Below are 21,382 nucleotides of genomic sequence, written 5' to 3' on the forward strand. Positions count from 1 at the left end.
CTACTTCATTTGAACGACTCACAGTAAAGAGTATGAATGAGTGAAGTAGTTCATAGGAATGAACTGGTTCGACCCATCGCTACGTGTAGCAGTATCAACGCAGCTAAGCCATGTTGAGTATTATTACAAGGCCATAGCAGTCAGTCATCCAGACTGCCGCCCTTACAACTTCCAAAAGGCTGCTCACCCCCTCTCTATGAACCATTCGTTATTCTGATCTCTCAACAAATACCCGTCTTATATGGTTGCACCTGTGGCTCGGCTATCTGCTTCATTGGGACATGCAAGACTCCCCACTGTGGCCAGGTCACATGGTTCACAGAGGAGGGAAACAGACACGTTATGTTATAATCCTTGCGGGGTGGGCTCTATATTTTTCTACTGTGGGTTCGAACCCCACTGTTGCCAGGCCTGAAGATGGTTTTCCTTGGTTTCTCATTTTCACACCAGGCAAATGCTAGGTCTGTACCGTAATTAAGGCCACTGCTGCTTTCTTCTCACTCTTAGCCCTTTCCTATCCCATCATCACCATAAGATGTATGTTAGTGTGATGTTAAGCAACTTGTAAAACAAACTTAATCTGTCAATATCAGTGGTTTTCGGTGGATTACAATGGTCGTATCACCCATCAGTAGGCCTACTGTCTCAGCTGATGATAGAGGCCTGCAGGCCTCTTCATGGCCCTAACCTGGGGGCTTATGCCCCCAGGCCGATGGTCTTGTAGTTAGCCAGACCTACTGCCGTGGAAAAAAGTATAGACGCCTGAGTTAATTCGTTAGTAAAAAGTGTATCTTTTGTTGCACGTAGAAACAAACTACACCAAAATTTAGCTTATTTTTTCTATGTTTAATTATGTAGAGTAGACTTGTTAAAATTTTAACGCAGGTTTAACATAAAAGTGCTGGTATTTTTTCCATTTCCAATGGAGCGCTACCTTTGAAAATTCATAATTTTAAAAGTATTGATCTGATCATTAGCAACCTTTAATATGTCTTAAAGTAACTTATTGTTAATATTTATACCAAGTTTTTAATTCAGCTGATATTTGTGAAAAAGGTGGTTGTAAATTTTGTGAAACATTTTCTCATTACTAGGTGATCATTGTCGTAAAAAAAAAAAAAAATTCGACTTGTTATGAAGCTCATGAGAATGTCAGTCTAAAATTAAACCTGCTTTTTGCCTTCATGCAATTGTTGATTTTATATTGATTTATATTTAATTGGGTGGTTGTGTGAGAAGAAAGCAGCCTACCGACAGGCGAGAACATGCCACGCTTAGTGGCTCAGATGGTTGAGGTGCTGACCTTCTGACCCAACTTGGCAGGTTCGATCCTGGCTCAGTCCGGTGGTATTTGAAGGTGCTCAAATACGTCAGTCTCGTGTCAGTAGATTTACTGGCACGTAAAAGAACTCCTGCGGGACTAAATTCCGGCACCTCAGCGTCCCCGAAGACCGAAAAAGTAGTTAGTGGAACGTAAAGCAAATAGCATTATTATTATTAGGCGAGAACATTGCACTTGCCCCTGGAAACCGTAGTGATGTTGCCGGATTGAACATTAATTGGTCGTTCCCTGCTGTACAATAAGTGGAAGTTTGCTGTTTTGTCAGTTGTTTAAAAAATGTATTGGACTAACGCTCGATATATGAATGATAGAATTATGTAGTATATCTCTTATTTCGCCGTAAGTTCCGGCTTATGAGAAGGATCTCTTTGTTTCGTTAGTGATTAATGTATCAGTGCTGATCACAGAATTATTTGGAAACTTACTTCCCGTAGAAGTAGAGAAGAAGTCATTGTTTCTTCAAAATGTCTCATTTCTACGTGAACGAGAATTTTAGGCAAAATGAAAGATACTGTGAGAATCCTCACTGCTTGGTTCTGAAAGGAATGTAAAGGTTGCGTGTTTATCCTTCATTGTTGGCATTTCCCGGACAGTGTGTGCCAAAAATCGTTTGCTGTTTGTCAGACTCCGTAGCTGAACGGTGAGTGTGTTGGTTTTTGGATACAAGGGTTTCGGGTTTGATTATTGGCCAAGTCATTTAAATTAATCTTCACTTGGGGCAAGGTGATGGGGCTTATTCGAAGTGTATCCTTTCTTCAAGATATCAATAGTAATGGTGGGATGCATTCAACTTATGAAATGTTTTGTATTTGAAGTTGTGCGTGATGGGGCAAACCACCACTCTTTGTCATCTACTCTGTTATTCCCTTATTCCATTTTCTCACACCACAACACAAAATATTCATTGCAAAGTAGCTGTACATGACTCAAAGCTGGTACAGAGTAGTGAGAGTTCAGTTGACACGGCAAATAGGCCAACTGGGCAACACCACTCAGCAGATACACTGCTTTTTTCTCTCAAAACCACTCAGTCAAATATAAATCAATATAAAATCAACAATTGCATGCAGTCAAAAAGCAGTTTTAATTTTAGCTTGACATTCTCATAAGCTCCATAACAAGCCTAATTTTTTACGGCTATGATCGCCCAGTAACAAGAAAAGGTTGTTTCACAAAATTCACAACAATCCTTTTCACAAATATCAGATGAAATAAAAACATGTTATACCAATCAACAATAAGTTACTTTAAGACATATTAAAATTTGGTAACAATCAGATCAATACTTTTAAAGTTATGAATTTTCAAAGTGAGCACTCCGTTGGAAATGAAAAAAAAAAAAAAAAATTACCGGCACTTTTTCTGTTCAACCTGCAATCAAATTTTTATTTAGGGGCCGATGACCTAGATGTTAGGCCCCTTTAAACAACAATCATGAACATTATCAAAATTTTAACTTGGTAGATAAACATTTCTACTCTACATAATTACACATAAAATTAAAAAAGCTAAATTTTGGTGGAGCTTATTTTTTGTGCGACAAAGGATAAACATTTTATTAATGTATTAAGTCGAGTGTCTATACTTTCTTCCACGACAGTAACATATCCAGACCAGTGGTGGTCTTGTCGCTAGTCGGACCTAACCAATCCAGACAAAGGATTTGCTTACTAGCGGAACGTATCTGTCATGTTCTTGTCACTAGCCATTGTCACGGTCTTGTTACTTCATGTTAGCCGCACTGTAAACCTCTCTTTTACAAACTTGTTATTAAAGTTTTACCCAATCTAGTGGCTCCTTGATTTTCTACTACATTATATTTGTGTCAAACTGACAAAGATTCTAGGTCATCATTCTTCCTTCAGATTATCTGCCATTAGTGTACATCCCAAACCCCCAATGCTGTCACCCATGACATTACACAGACGCATGGCCCACAGCTGCAGAGCCCTTGCCTACAGATCTTGGACTAAATACGCACATACTTTTCAGTGTATCACTGATAATTTAAATTTACAATTCATGTCAACCACATGCACCATAACAGCAAATAGCAGTAATAATAATAATAATAATAATAATAATAATAATAAATTTACCCCATGGCACTACAGCCCTTGAAGGGTCGTGGACTACCAAGCGACCGCTGCTCAGCCCGAAGGCCTGCAAATTACGAGGTGTCGTGTGGTCAGCACGGCGAAACCTCTTGGCCGTTATTCCTAGCTTTCTAGACTGGGGCCGCTATCTCACCGTCAGATAGTTCCTCAATTCTAATCACTTAGGCTGAGTGGATCTTGAACCAGCCCTCAGGTCCAGGTAAAAATCCCTGACCTGGTTGGGAATTGAACCCGGGGCCTCCGGGTAAGAGGCAGGTACGCTACCCCTACACCATGAGGCCGGCAATGATAAATTTAGTAACAACATTTTTTCTTCTACATCATTCCGAGATACAATTTGTAAAACGACTTGTGTGTTCTCTCAGATCAAAGCTTTGTCTTTCTACGAATATATCATTGATGGCACTCTGCTGGTCATTTTTAACTACTGTTTGACACAGGGAATTTTCCGAGGAGGCGCTCATTATCCTGATCCAAAAAAAAAAGAGGATGTACCAAAAATTCCTTTAGATTACCGACCAGTTTCTATGCTACCGCCCCTGTTGAAAGCGCTGGAACGTCTGCTATACAAGTAAATCCTTATGTATTTGAATAACTAATCTTTACTAGATTCTTACGAGTCAGGCTTTAAGGAAAAATGCAACACCATGACTGCTACACTGAAAGTGCCCCACACGATTGTCTATTCCAGGTGTAACAGTACATATCACACCCTCGCACTATATGTAGAAGTGAGAGATATTATTGTCAGTATTTCATTTATTATTATTATTATTATTTCATTTGTATGTTTATTCTTAATATTTTAACCTGGAAGATCTCCATGTGTGGTATGAGTAATTTGTTTTGTACAACGGTTGGGAAAACATTGGTATTTTAACTTGGAAACTTTGCATTAGTCATTTGGTACTAACCAGAGTCTGTTGATGTAGTAGTCGGGAACTTTGTATGACTCATGTGAATGACACAGAGTCCGTTGGTGTTATTGTCTTGGGGCTAGGAAGAGGTTCAGGGCGTGGTCTTGACAAATACGGTACTGGAGTGACACTGCTGAACTAGACTGGACTGGACTTCAAACGTTTGTGAAAGGTAGTCTTTTTATGTTTGTGGAACATGACTGACCTACAAACTGTGGAGTGCTTAGGTACTTGGTATTGTATCACTTGTGGTGGCTTGGTATTATATGTTGGTGTTAAACCAAGTGTTAGAGTCAGTGAACACAGTATTATAAAAGTACAGTATCTGTGTGAGATAATAAGTGCCAATTATGAGAATCATGTTGATACACTGAGACAGTGAAGGGTACTTACTTATCTGCATATATATGCATTGTTCAACGGACCAACTGCAAATGGTGGCTTGGTCCTTGCTTTCATTTTCCCACTGGGTTTTTTTTTTTTGTTATTGGTGTAAATGTGGAGTTCCAGCAATATTTTGTGTGTTGATGAGGTGCTCATGTACAGATTTTATTGAGAATATAGGTAGATATTTTAGAATCATTGGAGTTATTGTTGAACCTAGGTGCAGTTCCTACCTATTTAGTCGTTTTCAGAAGGTTAGGTAAGGCCTGAAGCAGATGTACCAGTATGCAGCATTATGTATGCGCCCTGGGAGAGAAAGATTTATCACGCTCTATCAAAATTCGAGGGATCCATTCTGGTGAACACTGGCGCCCATACTATGGACATTTTGATTAATTATTTTTATTAATTTAATTTATATTATTATATTATTCAGTTATTATTTACAAATATTACACAGGTAATTCAGTTAGACTTGCCAGAAAGAAGTTAATTACTTGTAAGAAAGAACTGCCCTAACAATCACTGACCCAATGGGAAAAACAATATCAGCCATTGAACCATAAACAAAGTTAAAAGGAATTGAGGACTGGTTGTCATGCTTCACAACGGCAGAGTGCTTTCCATGGCTATATTATACTTACATCTTCCTTATAGACATACGCTTTTCAGCACTCAGTTTGCAAGCCACTGTGCCAAAAGCATCCAGTCTAATATCTTGAAACTTGAAAACAGGTTCAGACTAAACTGATGTCAGTAGGTAAGAAGTCCAAGAGAATTGAATGTCAGATTGGGGACACTAAGCTGGAAATGCTGGAGCTGTACCTTAATTAAGGCCACAGCCGCTCCCTTCACACTCCTAGGCCTATCCTATCGTCGCCGTAAGACCTATCTGTGTCGGTGCGATATAAAACAAATTTTGTATGTTTGTACATATTTAAAAACAGAGTCTGATAATATATAAATTTCCTAAAATTACTCTAATTGTAGGCTCCTTGTGACATATTGGTGTTACTAAAAAACACTTATAAAATATAGACAAAAGTCCTTCTATAAAAACATCTTGACATCTTGTTATGTATTATTAATGTATCTTGAAACATATTCTTTGGTCTGACTTTCTCATAAAACTTGTTGATGTTGGTTGTAATTGGTTTTTGGGGCTAAGGGCATTATAACTTAGTTGCTATTTTATGCTGTTGATATTACCGAGTGCCATCAAATGGAAGCGTATAGTCTGTAATGAAAATTATATTGCTGGAGTATAAGCATGCATGTAGGAAAAAACTATCTCAGGACTTACACATATCCACTATTGGTTGAGGAGTCTTTGTACTGAACAGGACGATTCAGTGAACTTTTACTTTGTGAAAGTGAGAACGTCAATATGGAATGAAATTTATATCATGTAATAAATATAACTGTACATTCGTCTCGTACCATTTTTCGATTGCCTGGTGCATACTGAAAATCTGATCCTGACAGCCTCTCTGTGGTCTAAAACCACACTGGCTTTCATCCAACTTCCTCTCAACCACTGATTGCGCGTCCCTTCCAAAATCCCAGTGAACATTTTGCCTGGTATACTGATCAGTGAGATACCTAGAGAGTTGTCGCAATCCTTCCTTTTCCCCTGCTTGCAAATAGGTGCAATTACTATTTTTGTCTAGTCAGGAGCTACCTTATTAACACTCCATGCTATTCTTATTACTCTATGAAACCGTTTCATCCCTGCCTTTCCACTATATTTCACCATTTCAGGTCTAATTTCATCTATTCCTGCTGCTTTATGACAATCGCGTTTATTTACCATCCTTTCCACTTCCTCAAGCATAATTTCACCAACATCATTGTCCTCTTTCCCATGAGCTCAGTTGTTTGCAAAATTCCCAGGAAGATTTCCTTTTACATTGAGAATATTTTCAAAATATTCCTTCCACCTGGCCAGTAATTTCCTGGGATCTATTATGAGCTCACCCAATTTACCCAAAACACGATTCATTTTCTTTTCCCCTCCCTTTCTAAGATTCTTCATTTCTGGCCAGGAAGGTTTCCCTGCTGTTGCCAAATTTGAGCATGGCTCATCAAGTAATTTTTACATGAAGGAAATCAAGGATAAAACATGCATCAAATCTCAGCAAAACTTTTTTTTCTTGAAAACTGTCAGAGATATGAAGAGAATTAATATAAAGTTTTTTCTGGAAAGTCAGATTTAAAATACACTTGGCGCACTCCATTGTCCAAGAGGACTAACCATTTAGGCGGCGTATTCAATTTCAAGGGTCCCTAGCTTATGTTTTCCTCTGGTTTGCTTCACAATTTCATTTGCTACATAACCCATTTAAAAGATGGTATGATAGTAAATAGCCTACATGTTAGCCAGAGGTATAGCTATAAGCTAGCCAAATTTGAGCTCCATGAGTCAAGAAGTTTTTACGTTAAAAAACACAGGCAGACGTACAAAGTATTATTGCTGCCATTTTTTCTTTAATCTTGGCTCTTGGGGGAACCCCGTGATATTCTGGGATGATACATAGCCTATGTTACTCAGAATTATATAATCTTACAATGGTGAAAGAAGTTTTTAAATCGGTCCAGTAGTTTCTGAGATTATCCATTAACATACAAACTCTATCTCTCTTTATATATTAGTATAGATTAGTAAAAACAAACTATATCAATCACAGCAGACCTACCACAAATTACTTCGACCTCTGGACTCCACAGTTGCACCACTGGAGGATGATAAACTTGCAAAACAGCCCAAGAAATGTTGGCTGTGAGGAGCTCCTGGCTGTTACCTAATCAGCCGTGACAGCAGGCAAGCTGGCTGCTTATTGCTTCCACAGTAAGCAAACATTATTTCTGCATAAAAACTAGTATGAGCTTCACCAATCTGAGAATTATGTCATAGCTTTATATGCTCTTAACTCATTGAACCCGAGCCATGGAACCATTCCGTGTTTCATCTTGGTGGACCAAATGCCGGACCACGGAACTGTTCTGTTGTCTCACTTTACAGCGTAATTCAACTGTTCCTCAATAGATGGCAGTGTGAGTTGCGTTTGTGATTTGTGTAGGGACTCTTTCTTTGCAATGTTATATACTCTTTGCTAATATATATCGATAGTGTGCTTGGTAATATTGGTTTGAAGTGGGCTATCTCTAGACTTTGAGATTCACTTGTAAACAAGGTGGCTGCCAGTAAAGAACTGAAATTTACCGATATATAACCCCTTTTGGAATGTAATGATGATTAGGAATGTCATTTTTCAGTGAAATTAGTAGTAATGTTAGTAACAGTGTGAGAAATGCTCCTGAAGAAAAAATAGATGTGGAAATCAAAGAGAAAGTGCAAGGAGAAGACTGTGTTACAGGTCAAGCAGGCGGACTGAGTATAGACACATGAGGCTAATAAAATAAAATGTTTTCAATGTATTCCTTATTCCGCAGTTCGTGGTGTGAAAGCCATTTATTTTCATGTATATTCAAATCATTAATGGTCTTGTAAGTAAGAAATTTCTCATGATACAAAGCGACACTCTATATTTCCTCCAAAATAATCCCAGCCCCAATGCAATTTCAATCCAACAAATATGCAGGGCTCAATGGGTTAAACATATGGAAACTAATATGCTAATTATAGGAAACTGGTATTCTAACTACCACCTGTCAGTTTAATGGACATTTACATCGAAAAGTATTTGAGATCAAAAATCATTGTAACAGCTCCAGTTTCAGAAAAGGCACCTTACATTTTTTTAAGAGAGTTTGTTTAGCTTACTTGAAAACAGACAACACTGTGGACATTGTAAGACTGCTTAGTGTTACTCTATGTATATTCTGTCTGACCACCAGAATATGTAGATAATTTGGTGAAATGTTGACACTGCTTGTCAAAATGTGACCAGTGCATAATAGCCTGGAAGGCACGTCTATTAGCTGGTGGTTGTTAACTGTATTTGTTTTAATACTTGTGATATGCTGGAAAAGTTCATTTTGTTTCATGGAAAACTGTTATTGAATATTGGAATTAATTTTTCTTATTCTTTTCAGAGGGAAATCGTTGAAATCGACAATGGCCAAAAATTTCAATTCAGGGGATAAAGTATTCGCCAAGGTTAGAGGTTATCCTCCATGGCCAGCCAGAGTAAGTAAAATTTATTTTTGGATTTACTGGAATTTGTGGTAATTGTTTAAAACTCGTAGACTTTGCCTTCTTCTTCAGCATAATTAGTCCTGTTGAGACTTGAGGTCGCTGATATGTATCCATCTCTTTCATTCATTTCTGTTATTCACTAGGTCCTCCCCCAAGTTTAAGATATTTATGATCCAAAAGGACATAGTCCCTCTTACCTCTTCTTTGTTTCTTGGGGAAGGCATATCAAAGGGGCTTCCTCCCTCATAGCTACTTCCTCTCCTCATGATGTAGCTAAACTATCTTAGCCTTGACTGCTGGATCTTGTCTCATCACTTTCACTCAGTCCCATGTAGTCCTCCCATTTCTGATTTTGTCCTTCCTTGACAGCATCACATACCTATAGTGTTATTCCATTTTTGCCACCTCCAGTTTTCTTTCAAGGGCTTTTTTGATCGGCACGATTTCCATATCATACATCAAGGTGAGGTGAAGGTGTACCGGTGGTCAACAACTTGTGAATTGTGGCTCGCAGAAAGCAAGAAGACTGCAATAGAGCTCTGTAATGACTTCTTGTTGACATCTGAGAGGACTGTTTACTCTGACAATCTGAAGTGGTCTCCATATGGCTGATGTACATACCAGAGTTCTTTGTCTAGTACCTACATGTATTCCAAAATACAGTGGCGCCAGGTGCAGGTGGACAAGTGAACATTTGGTCTAGAATCTAGCATGGTATCAGATCCTCTTCACCGATGAGTGCAAAATTTAACACCTGATAATTGAAGGAGGATGTAGAGAGAGCAAGGTAACGCCGGACAAGTTCCATGGACCATCCCTCAGATCTGTAGGGAGATGGATCCATCACCGTTTCGGGCTGGTATTACATATGGAAGCCAAACGCTGTTCATCGTCATTGAGGTTACGATGGAAAGAACAGAATCCACCAGTACATTGTGTGGATATACCTGCAATATATCAATGACAAATTCATCCTACTAGATGACAATGCATTAGTGCTCCTTTTCCATTTTGTTGCATTTTTCGCAGGGAGGCTTAAATCCGTCTCCTGTCTTGGATCTGTTTGAATGTGCTTGCGACCAGTTGAAATAGGCAGTGCGAACACACAGGAGCCCACATCACCCTGTACAACCTCTGGAGTGTTGCTATCGAAGAGTGTAATCATGCTGTTCAGTACAGGATGTATGTACCATATTTCTCCGAATGCAAGACGACCCCCACTTTTTCCTTCAGAAAAATATAATCAGGCTTAAAAAATGCTTTTTGAAATCATATGAATGCCTTTCTTGTACAGTAGGCATTTTTTGATATCTTTTTCTTAATATCAAAGCTGAACATGTCTGTAGTTATGCCATATTTAGCTGCACAATTATTCTTTATTTCCATGAGTTTAATAACCATTAACTTAAAATTCATAATATCGAAGTGAACCTGTTGAAAATTTGCCGGCAATACCTGTTCCATGTGTCTATACAATGGGACGATCCATGAAGAAAATATTCCTGCTGTTTTTAAAACTGTTACTTTTACTAAGCGTCACATACAACCAGCTGCCGCTAGGCGCATGTTTCGTTTCCTGGCTTCAGCAGCTAGCTATGTATAATAAAGGCGCGGGCTTTGAAGGTCAACGAGTTCATTGCGGCGTGGTATGGCCATTCCGCCCTTGCGGTTTTTGCACACACACTTCACAAGTTTATCTTTGACTTCTTTAAAGCGTCCTTGTTGTGAGCCACTGAATGCAGTTTTTGTACTGTACGTACACATTTTTAAAGCTATCTTTGTCTTCACGCTAACGCAGAACATTGGCTTTAGTTATGAATATTTTCTTGCAGCTGCACAATTATTCTTCATGTCTGCGTGTTTAATAACCATTAACTTAAAACTGGCATCATAATATCGATGAGAACCCATTGAAAATTTGCTGGCAATGCCTGTTCCACACATCTCTACAATACGACAGTCCATAACAAAAATATTCCTCCTGTCTATAAACCTGTTCATTTTACTAAGCGTCAGGTACAGTAGACGCATTATAACTCGGCCAATGAGTGGCCGTGTGGCCTTCCTAAGAATTAGAACTCTCGCGTGTTTTGATGTCAATCTGCGGATTTGAGGAACGTTTTTGTAGAGGCTAAGAGAATGTCATTCTCTCGTGACTATTTCCCGAGAACCAGTGACGTTACACAGAGGCACTGTACATCCGGTTGTTGCAGTTTACGGTGTATTATAAAGACACGGATGTTGATGGTCAATGAGTTTCGTGCGCGTGGGTGGGGTGTGAAGGGAAGAAGCGTGGTTACCATGGTAGCTGCCATTGGTGTTCATTACTGTTAGGTCGCGAATGCAAGACAACCATTGATTTTTCACACAAGATATTCTGAGGGAAAAAACCGTCGTCTTGGATTCAGAGAAATACAGTATGTTCCTCCCAGACTTTCTCATTGTAAGCAATCTAGAACCTCAGCAATCCAAGTGGCATAAAACTTTTGTTGAGGTTTGTATTTTATACAGACGTTTGGCATGTTTTTTGCGGCAGTGAATTTTGATGACTTCATTTTACGTTGTATCGGCCCACCAGTGACCTGATGCTGCCTTTAGATATTATCGGTTCGGGTCACCGGTAAGCTGATGAGTTTGACTTTGGTTAGTGCCTGCTATGAAATCCAAAGCAATGATGGTGCACTTGTTGTGTGCATTATTGTTGAGGAAACATTCCAGTGTATTTACCTCTGTGACAGTTTTTCCATTTAAGAAGTGCGTGACCCAGAAATAACCCCGGAAATAAATGTTAGTTTCTTGGTCAATGATCTGTTTTTATGGGAATATGATAGGCCTATGTTAATTATTTTCATATTATGCTTAGTAACAAAATAATATCACAAAAGACGAGGCTGTACGTAGGGTCATCATCAGATACTGGAGAGAAATCACTGTCATAACTTTTGTTTCAAATCATGAGCAATTCATCTGGGATCCAGTGGGCGTCCTAAACCTAGTTTTTTCCCGTTCCACCGGTGAGTCAGATGTGGCTCCATGCTTAAAAAAAAGGACATGAACTTGCTTAAAAATATTATCTACACAAGATGATAAACATCAATAACTACCCCAATAAATAAAAGTCTGAAAACTTATATCCGCTTACCTGAGAGCAATGTAGAAAGCAATAGGTTACACGAGATGTCAGAAGGGTGGTGCTCCTTGTATTAAACAACAATCTGCCATCTGAAAGCAGCAACATTGTAAGCTTCATTCATATTAACTCCGCAAGCGATTTCTGCGTAAAAATATAGGTTAGGTAATCTGAACACAGGGTGACATGAAGTGATATGAATGGAAGATACAAAAAATTTCTTTGGGTCACTGGTGGGCTGATAGAAACTAGCAGTGTGCCTTGATCCTTTACTTCAATAGGAACGCTATGTTGCCATTAGTTATCGGAAATTTGTAACTAGGATGTAGTTACTTACTCTGCAGTTTTGGGAAGTTCGCCGACAGATAAGAGTTGTAATGGAGTTTGAATAACTACTCGCCATGGTACTATGTTGTCTCCATTACATTCATGCGTTCATATCATTTGTCTGCATCTCCGCGTGTTGAATATCGTGACTGTATGGCCTTTCCATTAATTGCTGATGGTGAGCCATCTAGTGGTGGATTTAGTACTAATAATTCGAAGTGACTAGTTGGTGCTGCTATCTGGCCGCCAAAAGATAAGCTTGCTCGGCCGTGAACGATGGCTCTAACAATCAACGTGGGCAGTTGTTCTAATTCTTGGCTTAAAACTGGAAGACACGTTGAGCTAATCTCTGCTGGTTGTGCTTTAAAGATACAAATTATCTTACAAGAAGGGAAGATGGTGTGGACATTTGACCCCGGTTGATGGATTCTCCATCTGGCATAAGTGCCAAAGATGTGGTTTTTTTTTTTTTTTTTAATGATTTAATTTCTCGTAAACACCGACCTCGTAAGTAGCTTCATTGGATGTCATGACTGTTTTAAACTGAGGGACTAATCCTGTTATTTAATGATGTTAAGACGCTGAGTACTTAAGTCTACGATATGTGAGAATTTCTAAAAGTGATTTTTGGGTCATTTGTGGTTTAAAAAAATTCTAGTCTAAAACAGGTCATAGTCGTCCACTTGTAATGTGAAAATGTTTGGGGTTTCAATTTAATTTAAGAAGATAATTATACAGTGAAACCTCGATTCTCCGTTTTTCGAGGGACCATGAAAATAAAACGTACAACACGGGAAAACGGAAAATCCGGGAATGAATGAAAACCATCAACAATTTGGCTAAACATCACAAAAATGAAATGTGTATAATTATATTCTTACAAAAACTCCTAAACTAAACCAAACCAAACTACAGCCCCAGTGGAACTTTGCCTGCCAAGCGACCGCTGCTCAGCCCGAAGGCCTGCAGATTACGAGGTGCGCTTGGTCAATGCGACGAATCCTCTCGGCCGGTATTCCCGGCTCTGTAGATCGGGGTCGCCATCTCACCATTAGATAGCTCCACAATTAAAGGTAATCGCGTAGGCTGAGTGGAGCTGGAACCAGACATATCCAGGTAAAATTGCCTGACCTGGTCGCAATCGAACCCGGGCCCTCTGGATGAGAGGCGGGCATGTTAGACCGCGAAACCGCATTAATTACCGGTACGCGAGTTCAAAATCTCGATACATTATATTCAGTTTTACAGGGGAATCTTCGTCAGTTTCCCGTGAAAACTTCTTTCAGTTCAGCAACTTTTGATTAGGCTAGCCAAACTCTTCGAAAAATCTAATAACGCCAAGCCAAACGACAATCGACCACAAGTAGTTTTTAATTCTCTCATCTAATAAAATAAAGCACATTAGATACAAAAGCACCCAAAATGATGGCGAAATCCGTTCATTTCTTAATCTTTCATTGTAATTTGGTCTCCGGTATACTGTTCGTAGTCAGTTTCTGGAAATTCGTACCGCGCAAATTAGGCCTACATCGACTTTTAAAGGTTATGTTGAACTCGAAAACACAGTTTCGAATGTAAGTATCGATTCTTAAAAGTTCTCGAATGCATTATATTCAATTCTGCGCGTCACAAATTCAATCAAATAGGAAAGATAAAAGAAATATCAAAACTTCAGAAATTACGGTTATTCATGACCTTGAGGTCATCTGGAAAGCGCGCTCGCTGCACATGTCAGTACGAGTTTGAAATGATACCAACCATTTAAAACGTAACGTGCGCAAATAAAACGACTGCGGTTTTTGGTATTTTAACACGAAAACGTAAAATTCCCAGTCTTTCATTAGGACCTAAACAGTAATAGGCAATCCCAAGACCTCCCATAGCTTTCTTTTTTTTTAAATGTAAGGTGCAACATCTATTTTGGTCTCGCTAACATAATCATGTACGATAATATCAAAAATACTGAATTTGTATTAAGAAGGAGCAGTTTCGATTCCTGCCTGAAATCCCAGTTACTCTGCAGTGCCCTGAGCAAAGTGCCGAAAACCTCTTCGACAGTACGATCGAAAAAATGTAAAAATATAAACATCTAACCCTGGACATAATATGGACGTTTTATAAGTGCGAACATTTGACGCAACTCGTTCCGTCTTCAAGCAGAGGTGTCGAAATCCGCCGTGTCTCCTTGCAATTGTTGTGACCACTCTCTGCTTTATGATTTTCCGAGATTCTCTAAACAATACCACCCGAATGCGACGCTAAGATCGTCCCTTATGCAAGTTCACCGCCGATCGCTTTTCCAATACAGTACTTGCTTTAATTATCGCAGTGACGGAGCGTTAACGCCAAAATTCATAAATATGCCACAGCCGTCCTTTCGTGAGATACAGTTTATTAAAGAACGATTGATCGAGGATTTAGCGTTGATGTGACTGGAATTTCTGGACGGTTGATCCGGGAAATCGTTTCTTCGAGGAACGGATAATGCGGGACTTTTACAATGTGATTTAATTACGATGCTCGCGGGACCACGTAATTTGAACGCCTATTCCGGGAAAACGTATTTTCCGGGAACGGATAATCGAGGTTCCACTGTATGTTAATTTTAGCTTCTGCATTCAGTTATATTAGGTTTCGTGCACGAAAGGAATAATTATGTTCAAGGAGCTCCGACAAGATGGTGTACGAATTAATTGTATAACCTTAAAAGCTTGGTTTTATTTCATTTCCTGTTTTAAAACATAATCAAATATTTATTATTTAAAATATTTTCAAGCCATTTCGGGCTATTAAAAGAAAAACTAGTGGCTTAAATGAAAGCTGATCTAATGACTAACTCGGTACATCGTGTTCTCATTTGATCATGGCGGTCGCCTTGTATAACACAGCTGTGTAGTAGAATGCAAACGCAATGGGGGCGTTGGTGTGTTGAATCTGACATTTGAGTATCAGCTTATTATTGTGGTCTTGACATTCATCTGATTTGGAATTTTTGCGTGCATGTGATGATTTCTGCTGTGTTTGACTTACTCTTTTGATTTTAGTTATCGTCTCTGGCCGATATTGGATTATTTTATCCTACTTCTGGATTTTATTGCACGTTCTTGTATTATTTCTTCGATTTCTGACATAGTGTGCTTCGTGGGTTCTTACTGTTTTCACGCAACCTTGAAAACCGAGATAGTCCATTAGATAGGTTTTCATTGTCCATTCTGTGATGGTTGATTCAATTATTTAATTTTCAATCGAACCACGTTTATTTATTATTCTAAAAAGGTTTCCTGTTTTCTTTCAATAATTGTTGATGTAAGAATTTAATTTTCAAGTGGGTTATTTTTATTGATCAGAATAGTATTCAGTATTTATCGTATTATTTAATTTTAAAAATTAAAAAAAGGTAATTTTTGAGGTCGGTAAATTATAAATGTTTTGAATTATTAAAGTTTTCTTTAAATTGATCAAGGAATTATTATTTCAGCCAATTAGTTAAGCTTATTTTAAGTTGATTCGCTTGGCCTCTTGTGTCCAGTGCTTCCTCAATCAGCGACAGCCTTTTGGTTGGGATAGTTGTAAGTATTTCCTTTAAATTTGCTTATTTATCCCAGGTCGTGCTAACACTCTTGACTTTTACCTTACGTTGTGAGAGTGTGTTTGGTATCAGATTGCGTGGTTTTCTGTACAGCTACGTTCTGATATCTTGTGAAAGCATATTTTTCTTTCTTGTTTCTTGTGACTGTTGGCTATTTCGTTAGACCATCGATATCACCTTGGCTGAAATAATAAGTCAATTGAGACTAGGAAATTAAACTTGTGAAGGGAAAGACAGGCTTGTGTTGAGTGATTTCTTCTTGTTGAAGTATTGTATATCCGCGTGGACTTCTCGTTGTAAGGTGATCTGGTACCCTGCCTATTCATCGCTGTTATCATCATTTTCTAAGGTGTCTGGAGGGAAATTACTACTTATTTTCCAGTATATTGTTTATGAGAGTTGTAGATTCATGTAATGTACTTAGAGTTTTACTTCTTCCGTCCGTTATGGTGAAGTGATGTTGAGATAGTTAAAGGATTCATGATCTAAGGAGTGTACCTCCTTTTGACCTGTAGGGTATGGTTTCTGATCCTTATTTTGGATGTGAGTTTTGGTATTATGGGTTTGATTTTGGGAATTATGTTGGGTTGGCATTATGGTTTCGTTGAGAGGTGACTGTGTTCCTCTGAAGTCATGATGGTGTTATTGCGGTTGTTGTAATGATATTGGGTGGGCACTCTGTGATTTGTGAGATGCTGTCGAGGATATGTATGTCCTTTACCTTCGTGGATGACACATCGGCACTGGTGGTCATTTGAGTGGTGAAGTATTGTTGTTGTTATTTGAGTTACTTATTATGTGGGTTGTTGTAGTATGGGCACCTTGAGGAGGTTGTACATTGTCTTTTATTTTTCTCTTGGTGTCAAAGGTGGATTTGGTGAAAACTCATTTTATGTATCTACAACTCATTTTGGGAAAAATTCTTAACCATGTGTTTATTTTCGGGTCTGTCACCTGACTTGTGGTTCAACTTCTTATATTCTCTGCCATAACTTGTTCATCTGTGGTCATCTTGCTTATGCTTGTGGATTTAAACGTTCATTTTAATCAACCTGCCTGGCAAGGCATTTTATAATGGGAGTTACATCTGAATGATGTCGTTGGTATAGTAAGTTATCGTTCTGTCATAAAGAAGAATGAGTATGGGATTATTCGGTTCGTGCAGTCGGTACTGCAGTCATCGATCCTCTACCTGCATATGGGGGCTTGTAGAAGGAGTATATGATTTCAGAATAGTGTTGTCTCCGGTGTTTCTCCTGGTCATTTTCTGTTCCGGTGTAGATGTGATATTGTGTGTTGATTGCCTGGTAACTGCTGATGGTTCGGTTGTTGATGACCCACCTTACGCGTACCCCACATCTGAATAATACATATGTCTCGAACTGTAATTAACCTTTTACCATGCCTCTAAACATTCATATCTTCTACTCTTGCTTAGTTTCCTGTTCTAAACGTGTTATCCAGTATCCTTCTATTTATTATTGTTTCTAGTTTTTCACCTTCTGCGTGGAATGAGTATATGTGTAGTAGGGCTATGGAAGTTGAAGCTGTGTGAATGGAATATTAATTTAAGCCAAGAAATGATTTGAAATTTTTAAAAAGGGTATATCATCTTTTGATTTGGGGTTTTGATTTCACAGATATGTCTGTTAAAATTTAAACCTAATTGATATATTAATTTATTCGCTACACTTAAACTTGATGTGATAATTATCGTGAGTGATCTGATATTCTGGTTACGGCTTTTGCTGTGGTATTCTGATCGGATTGGTGGAAACTGATGATAAAGCGATTAGTGTGATAAGTTACTTAAGAATTATCTAATGTTTGTTGCACTGACTTACTTCTCGTAGAGGCTTATGTTTTCCTAATTATTTTTCTTTCTTCTTCTTCTTCTCCTTCTTCTTGTGTTTCCCTTTTGGGGTATTTATGTGGTAATATGGTTAACACTCATGAAGTCTTGTCATTCCCTATAATTGAAGCCCTGAATTATGTTCGAATGAGAATTATGCTGTTTTAAACATTGTAAGACCTGTTTTCTTGTGTAGGTAGTGCTTCTGAAAATTTATTGTGATTAAGCGAACTCCGATTACCTTAGTAACCTTGGTATTATCTGAACATTTCAAGGAAAATTGGCGTGCTGATGATATTGCGCGTGAAAACATGGACTTAATTGAACACTAAACAACTGCGAGTGGTCTGTATCACTGTTATATATCACCCAAGTCCTCTGTTCACAATGAGACGTGTTTATGTTAAATTATTGAAGATGGAACTTTTCTTACATATATTCTTTAGACAACAGATGGTTTTCAACTATGCCTGCTTGTTATACCCCACCCCATGTTGATGCTTTCGGGGGGGAGGCTGTAATGGAGTTTGAATAACTACTCACCATGGTACTATGTTGTCTCCATTACATTCATGCGTTCATATCATTTGTCTGCATCTCCGCGTGTTGAATATCGTGACTGTATGGCCTTTCCATTAATTGCTGATGGTGAGCCATCTAGTGGTGGATTTAGTACTAATAATTCGAAGTGACTAGTTGGTGCTGCTATCTGGCCGCCAAAAGATAAGCTTGCTCGGCCGTGAACGATGGCTCTAACAATCAACGTGGGCAGTTGTTCTAATTCTTGGCTTAAAACTGGAAGACGCGTTGAGCTAATCTCTGCTGGTTGTGCTTTAAAGATACAAATTATCTTACAAGAAAGGAAGATGGTGTGGACATTTGACCCCGGTTGATGGATTCTCCATCTGGCATAAGTGCCGAAGATGTGTGTTTTTTTTTTTTTTTTTTTTTTTTTTAATGATTTAATTTCTCGTAAACACCGACCTCGTAAGTAGCTTCATTGGATGTCATGACTGTTTTAAACTGAGGGACTAATCCTGTTATTTAATGATGTTAAGACGCTGAGTACTTAAGTCTATGATATGTGAGAATTTCTAAAAGTGATTTTTGGGTCATTTGTGGTTTAAAAAAAATTTTAGTGTCTAAAACAGGTCATAGTCGTCAACTTGTAATGTGAAAAAGTTTGGGGTTTCAATTTAATTTAAGAAGATAATTATATGTTAATTTTAGCTTCTGCATTCAGTTATATTAGGTTTCGTGCACGAAAGGAATAATTATGTTCAAGGAGCTCCGACAAGATGGTGTACGAATTAATTGTATAACCTTAAAAGCTTGGTTTTATTTCATTTCCTGTTTTAAAACATAATCAAATATTTATTATTTAAAATATTTTCAAGCCATTTCGGGCTATTAAAAGAAAAACTAGTGGCTTAAATGAAAGCTGATCTAATGACTAACTCGGTACATCGTGTTCTCATTTGATCATGGCGGTCGCCTTGTATAACACAGCTGTGTAGTAGAATGCAAACGCAATGGGGGCGTTGGTGTGTTGAATCTGACATTTGAGTATCAGCTTATTATTGTGGTCTTGACATTCATCTGATTTGGAATTTTTGCGTGCATGTGATGATTTCTGCTGTGTTTGACTTACTCTTTTGATTTTATTTATCGTCTCTGGCCGATATTGGATTATTTTATCCTACTTCTGGATTTTATTGCACGTTCTTGTATTATTTCTTCGATTTCTGACATAGTGTGCTTCGTGGGTTCTTACTGTTTTCACGCAACCTTGAAAACCGAGATAGTCCATTAGATAGGTTTTCATTGTCCATTCTGTGATGGTTGATTCAATTATTTAATTTTCAATCGAACCACGTTTATTTATTATTCTAAAAAGGTTTTCTGTTTTCTTTCAATAATTGTTGATGTAAGAATTTAATTTTCAAGTGGGTTATTTTTATTGATCAGAATAGTATTCAGTATTTATCGTATTATTTAATTTTAAAAATAAAAAAAAGTAATTTTTGAGGTCGGTAAATTATAAATGTTTTGAATTATTAAAGTTTTCTTTAAATTGATCAAGGAATTATTATTTCAGCCAATTAGTTAAGCTTATTTTAAGTTGATTCGCTTGGCCTCTTGTGTCCAGTGCTTCCTCAATCAGCGACGGCCTTTTGGTTGGGATAATTGTAAGTATTTCCTTTAAATTTGCTTATTTATCCCACGTCGTGCTAACACTCTTGACTTTTACCTTACGTTGTGAGAGAGTAACATGCTTCGGGACACATGGTGACCCGAACTGCAAGTGGACCATTCTGTTCATGGACCAATAGTATAGATTAGATATTGGGATTACCTGAGACCACCCATGGAGTCATTGTCTTATAGTTTATTTCATAAAAGATTCCGGAAGAAGCGTTCTCGTGTGAAGAGAGCTAGAGCGTCATTATGAAAATCTCCAGAACCTCATTAAAGGGAGTTATGTCCCAAACCAAGCCTCTTAATGAAGATTGGGGACGCTTCCCGGATCCCGGCAAAATGAACCTTCGGAGGGAAGAAGGAATTAAATTAATATCTTTGGTTACGAAAGAGATGCATTGGATCTGATACAAGAATTGCAACCTGCATAATTTATGCTTAATTTTGATATGCATTAGAGCTGCAATCATAAATGCATTCGTTAAGTAGGGTACTTGACGTGCTTTGTGCGGGAAAACTTCGAGTCGCGGGCGCGCGTATCCTGTACGCGATCAAGCGGCGTGGCTATGCCAACCTGATTATAAATGCAAGGCCGCCTGGCACATCAGCCTCATTCTCTGACCGTAAGGCTGCTTGAACGAAGTCGTCATGCTGCAAGTCGGTACCGAGAACAACGTTTTATCTTCGAGCTGCACATACAACTAGTACTACTGAATCTGTGAGGAATTACCCCTGCATCAAGCCAGAACGAGCTTCTACATCATCATTGCGAGGAAGCCACATCGGGAGCTGAAGCCGGCACGACATCGGGAATCGATCCAGGAACGTTGGGCGTACCTGATCAGCGCGACGTCGAAGGGGACATCTTCCAACCATCTAAGGAGCTGTACGAAGGAGTCACGCAAGATAGAATGTCTCCAATTGTTCACCAGTATCTGCTGCAAGCGTCGCAGTTTGTCATGATGTGGTAAATTCAGTGGTCCACAGGAAGGGCCGCTCCGTCATGTCATCAATCATATAAGGTCAGAGCTTTCCAATTCTGTTTCAAGCATGTCATTTAAATTTAGATAGGAATAGGGGGGCCGTCAGCCAACAGGTTAGGTTATGGTATGAAAATTCTTGGAAAGAGCTAGGACTCAAGCTCGAACCCCGTACATTAGGGTAGATGATAGTTTGTAGATTCCTTGTTGGTGTGTTTATATTTCATTTCGATAGTATTATATTAGTGTACGTGTTATCTTCATGGGTCAGGTCGAACTCCCTTGGTCATGGTAGGTTAGTCAAACAGGCAGGCTCTGTTTATTGTGTCGCATTTAGGCATTTGTTTCTGCAGACGTAAGCTGTATAGTTGAGACCAGGATTTACC

The 21,382-nt window shown here is 38.6% G+C and overlaps 1 protein-coding gene across 9 annotated transcripts in view; it reads left to right on the forward strand.

The window, feature by feature from the left end:
• Positions 1 to 21,382, forward strand: part of LOC136873746 (PC4 and SFRS1-interacting protein) — a 334,787-nt gene that overhangs the window by 12,458 nt on the left and 300,947 nt on the right. For all 9 annotated transcript variants that reach the window (XR_010860165.2, XR_010860166.2, XM_067146927.2 and 6 more), the window contains exon 2: positions 8,817 to 8,910. Coding sequence is in view for 7 of the 9 variants with exons in the window: in XM_067146926.2 (XP_067003027.2) it covers positions 8,817 to 8,910 (94 nt within the window). In the remaining 2 variants the exon portion in view is untranslated. The remainder of the gene's footprint in view (positions 1 to 8,816; positions 8,911 to 21,382) is intronic.

Source organism: Anabrus simplex, chromosome 5 (genome assembly GCF_040414725.1).
Source record: "Anabrus simplex isolate iqAnaSimp1 chromosome 5, ASM4041472v1, whole genome shotgun sequence".
Lineage (NCBI taxonomy): Eukaryota > Metazoa > Arthropoda > Insecta > Orthoptera > Tettigoniidae > Anabrus > Anabrus simplex.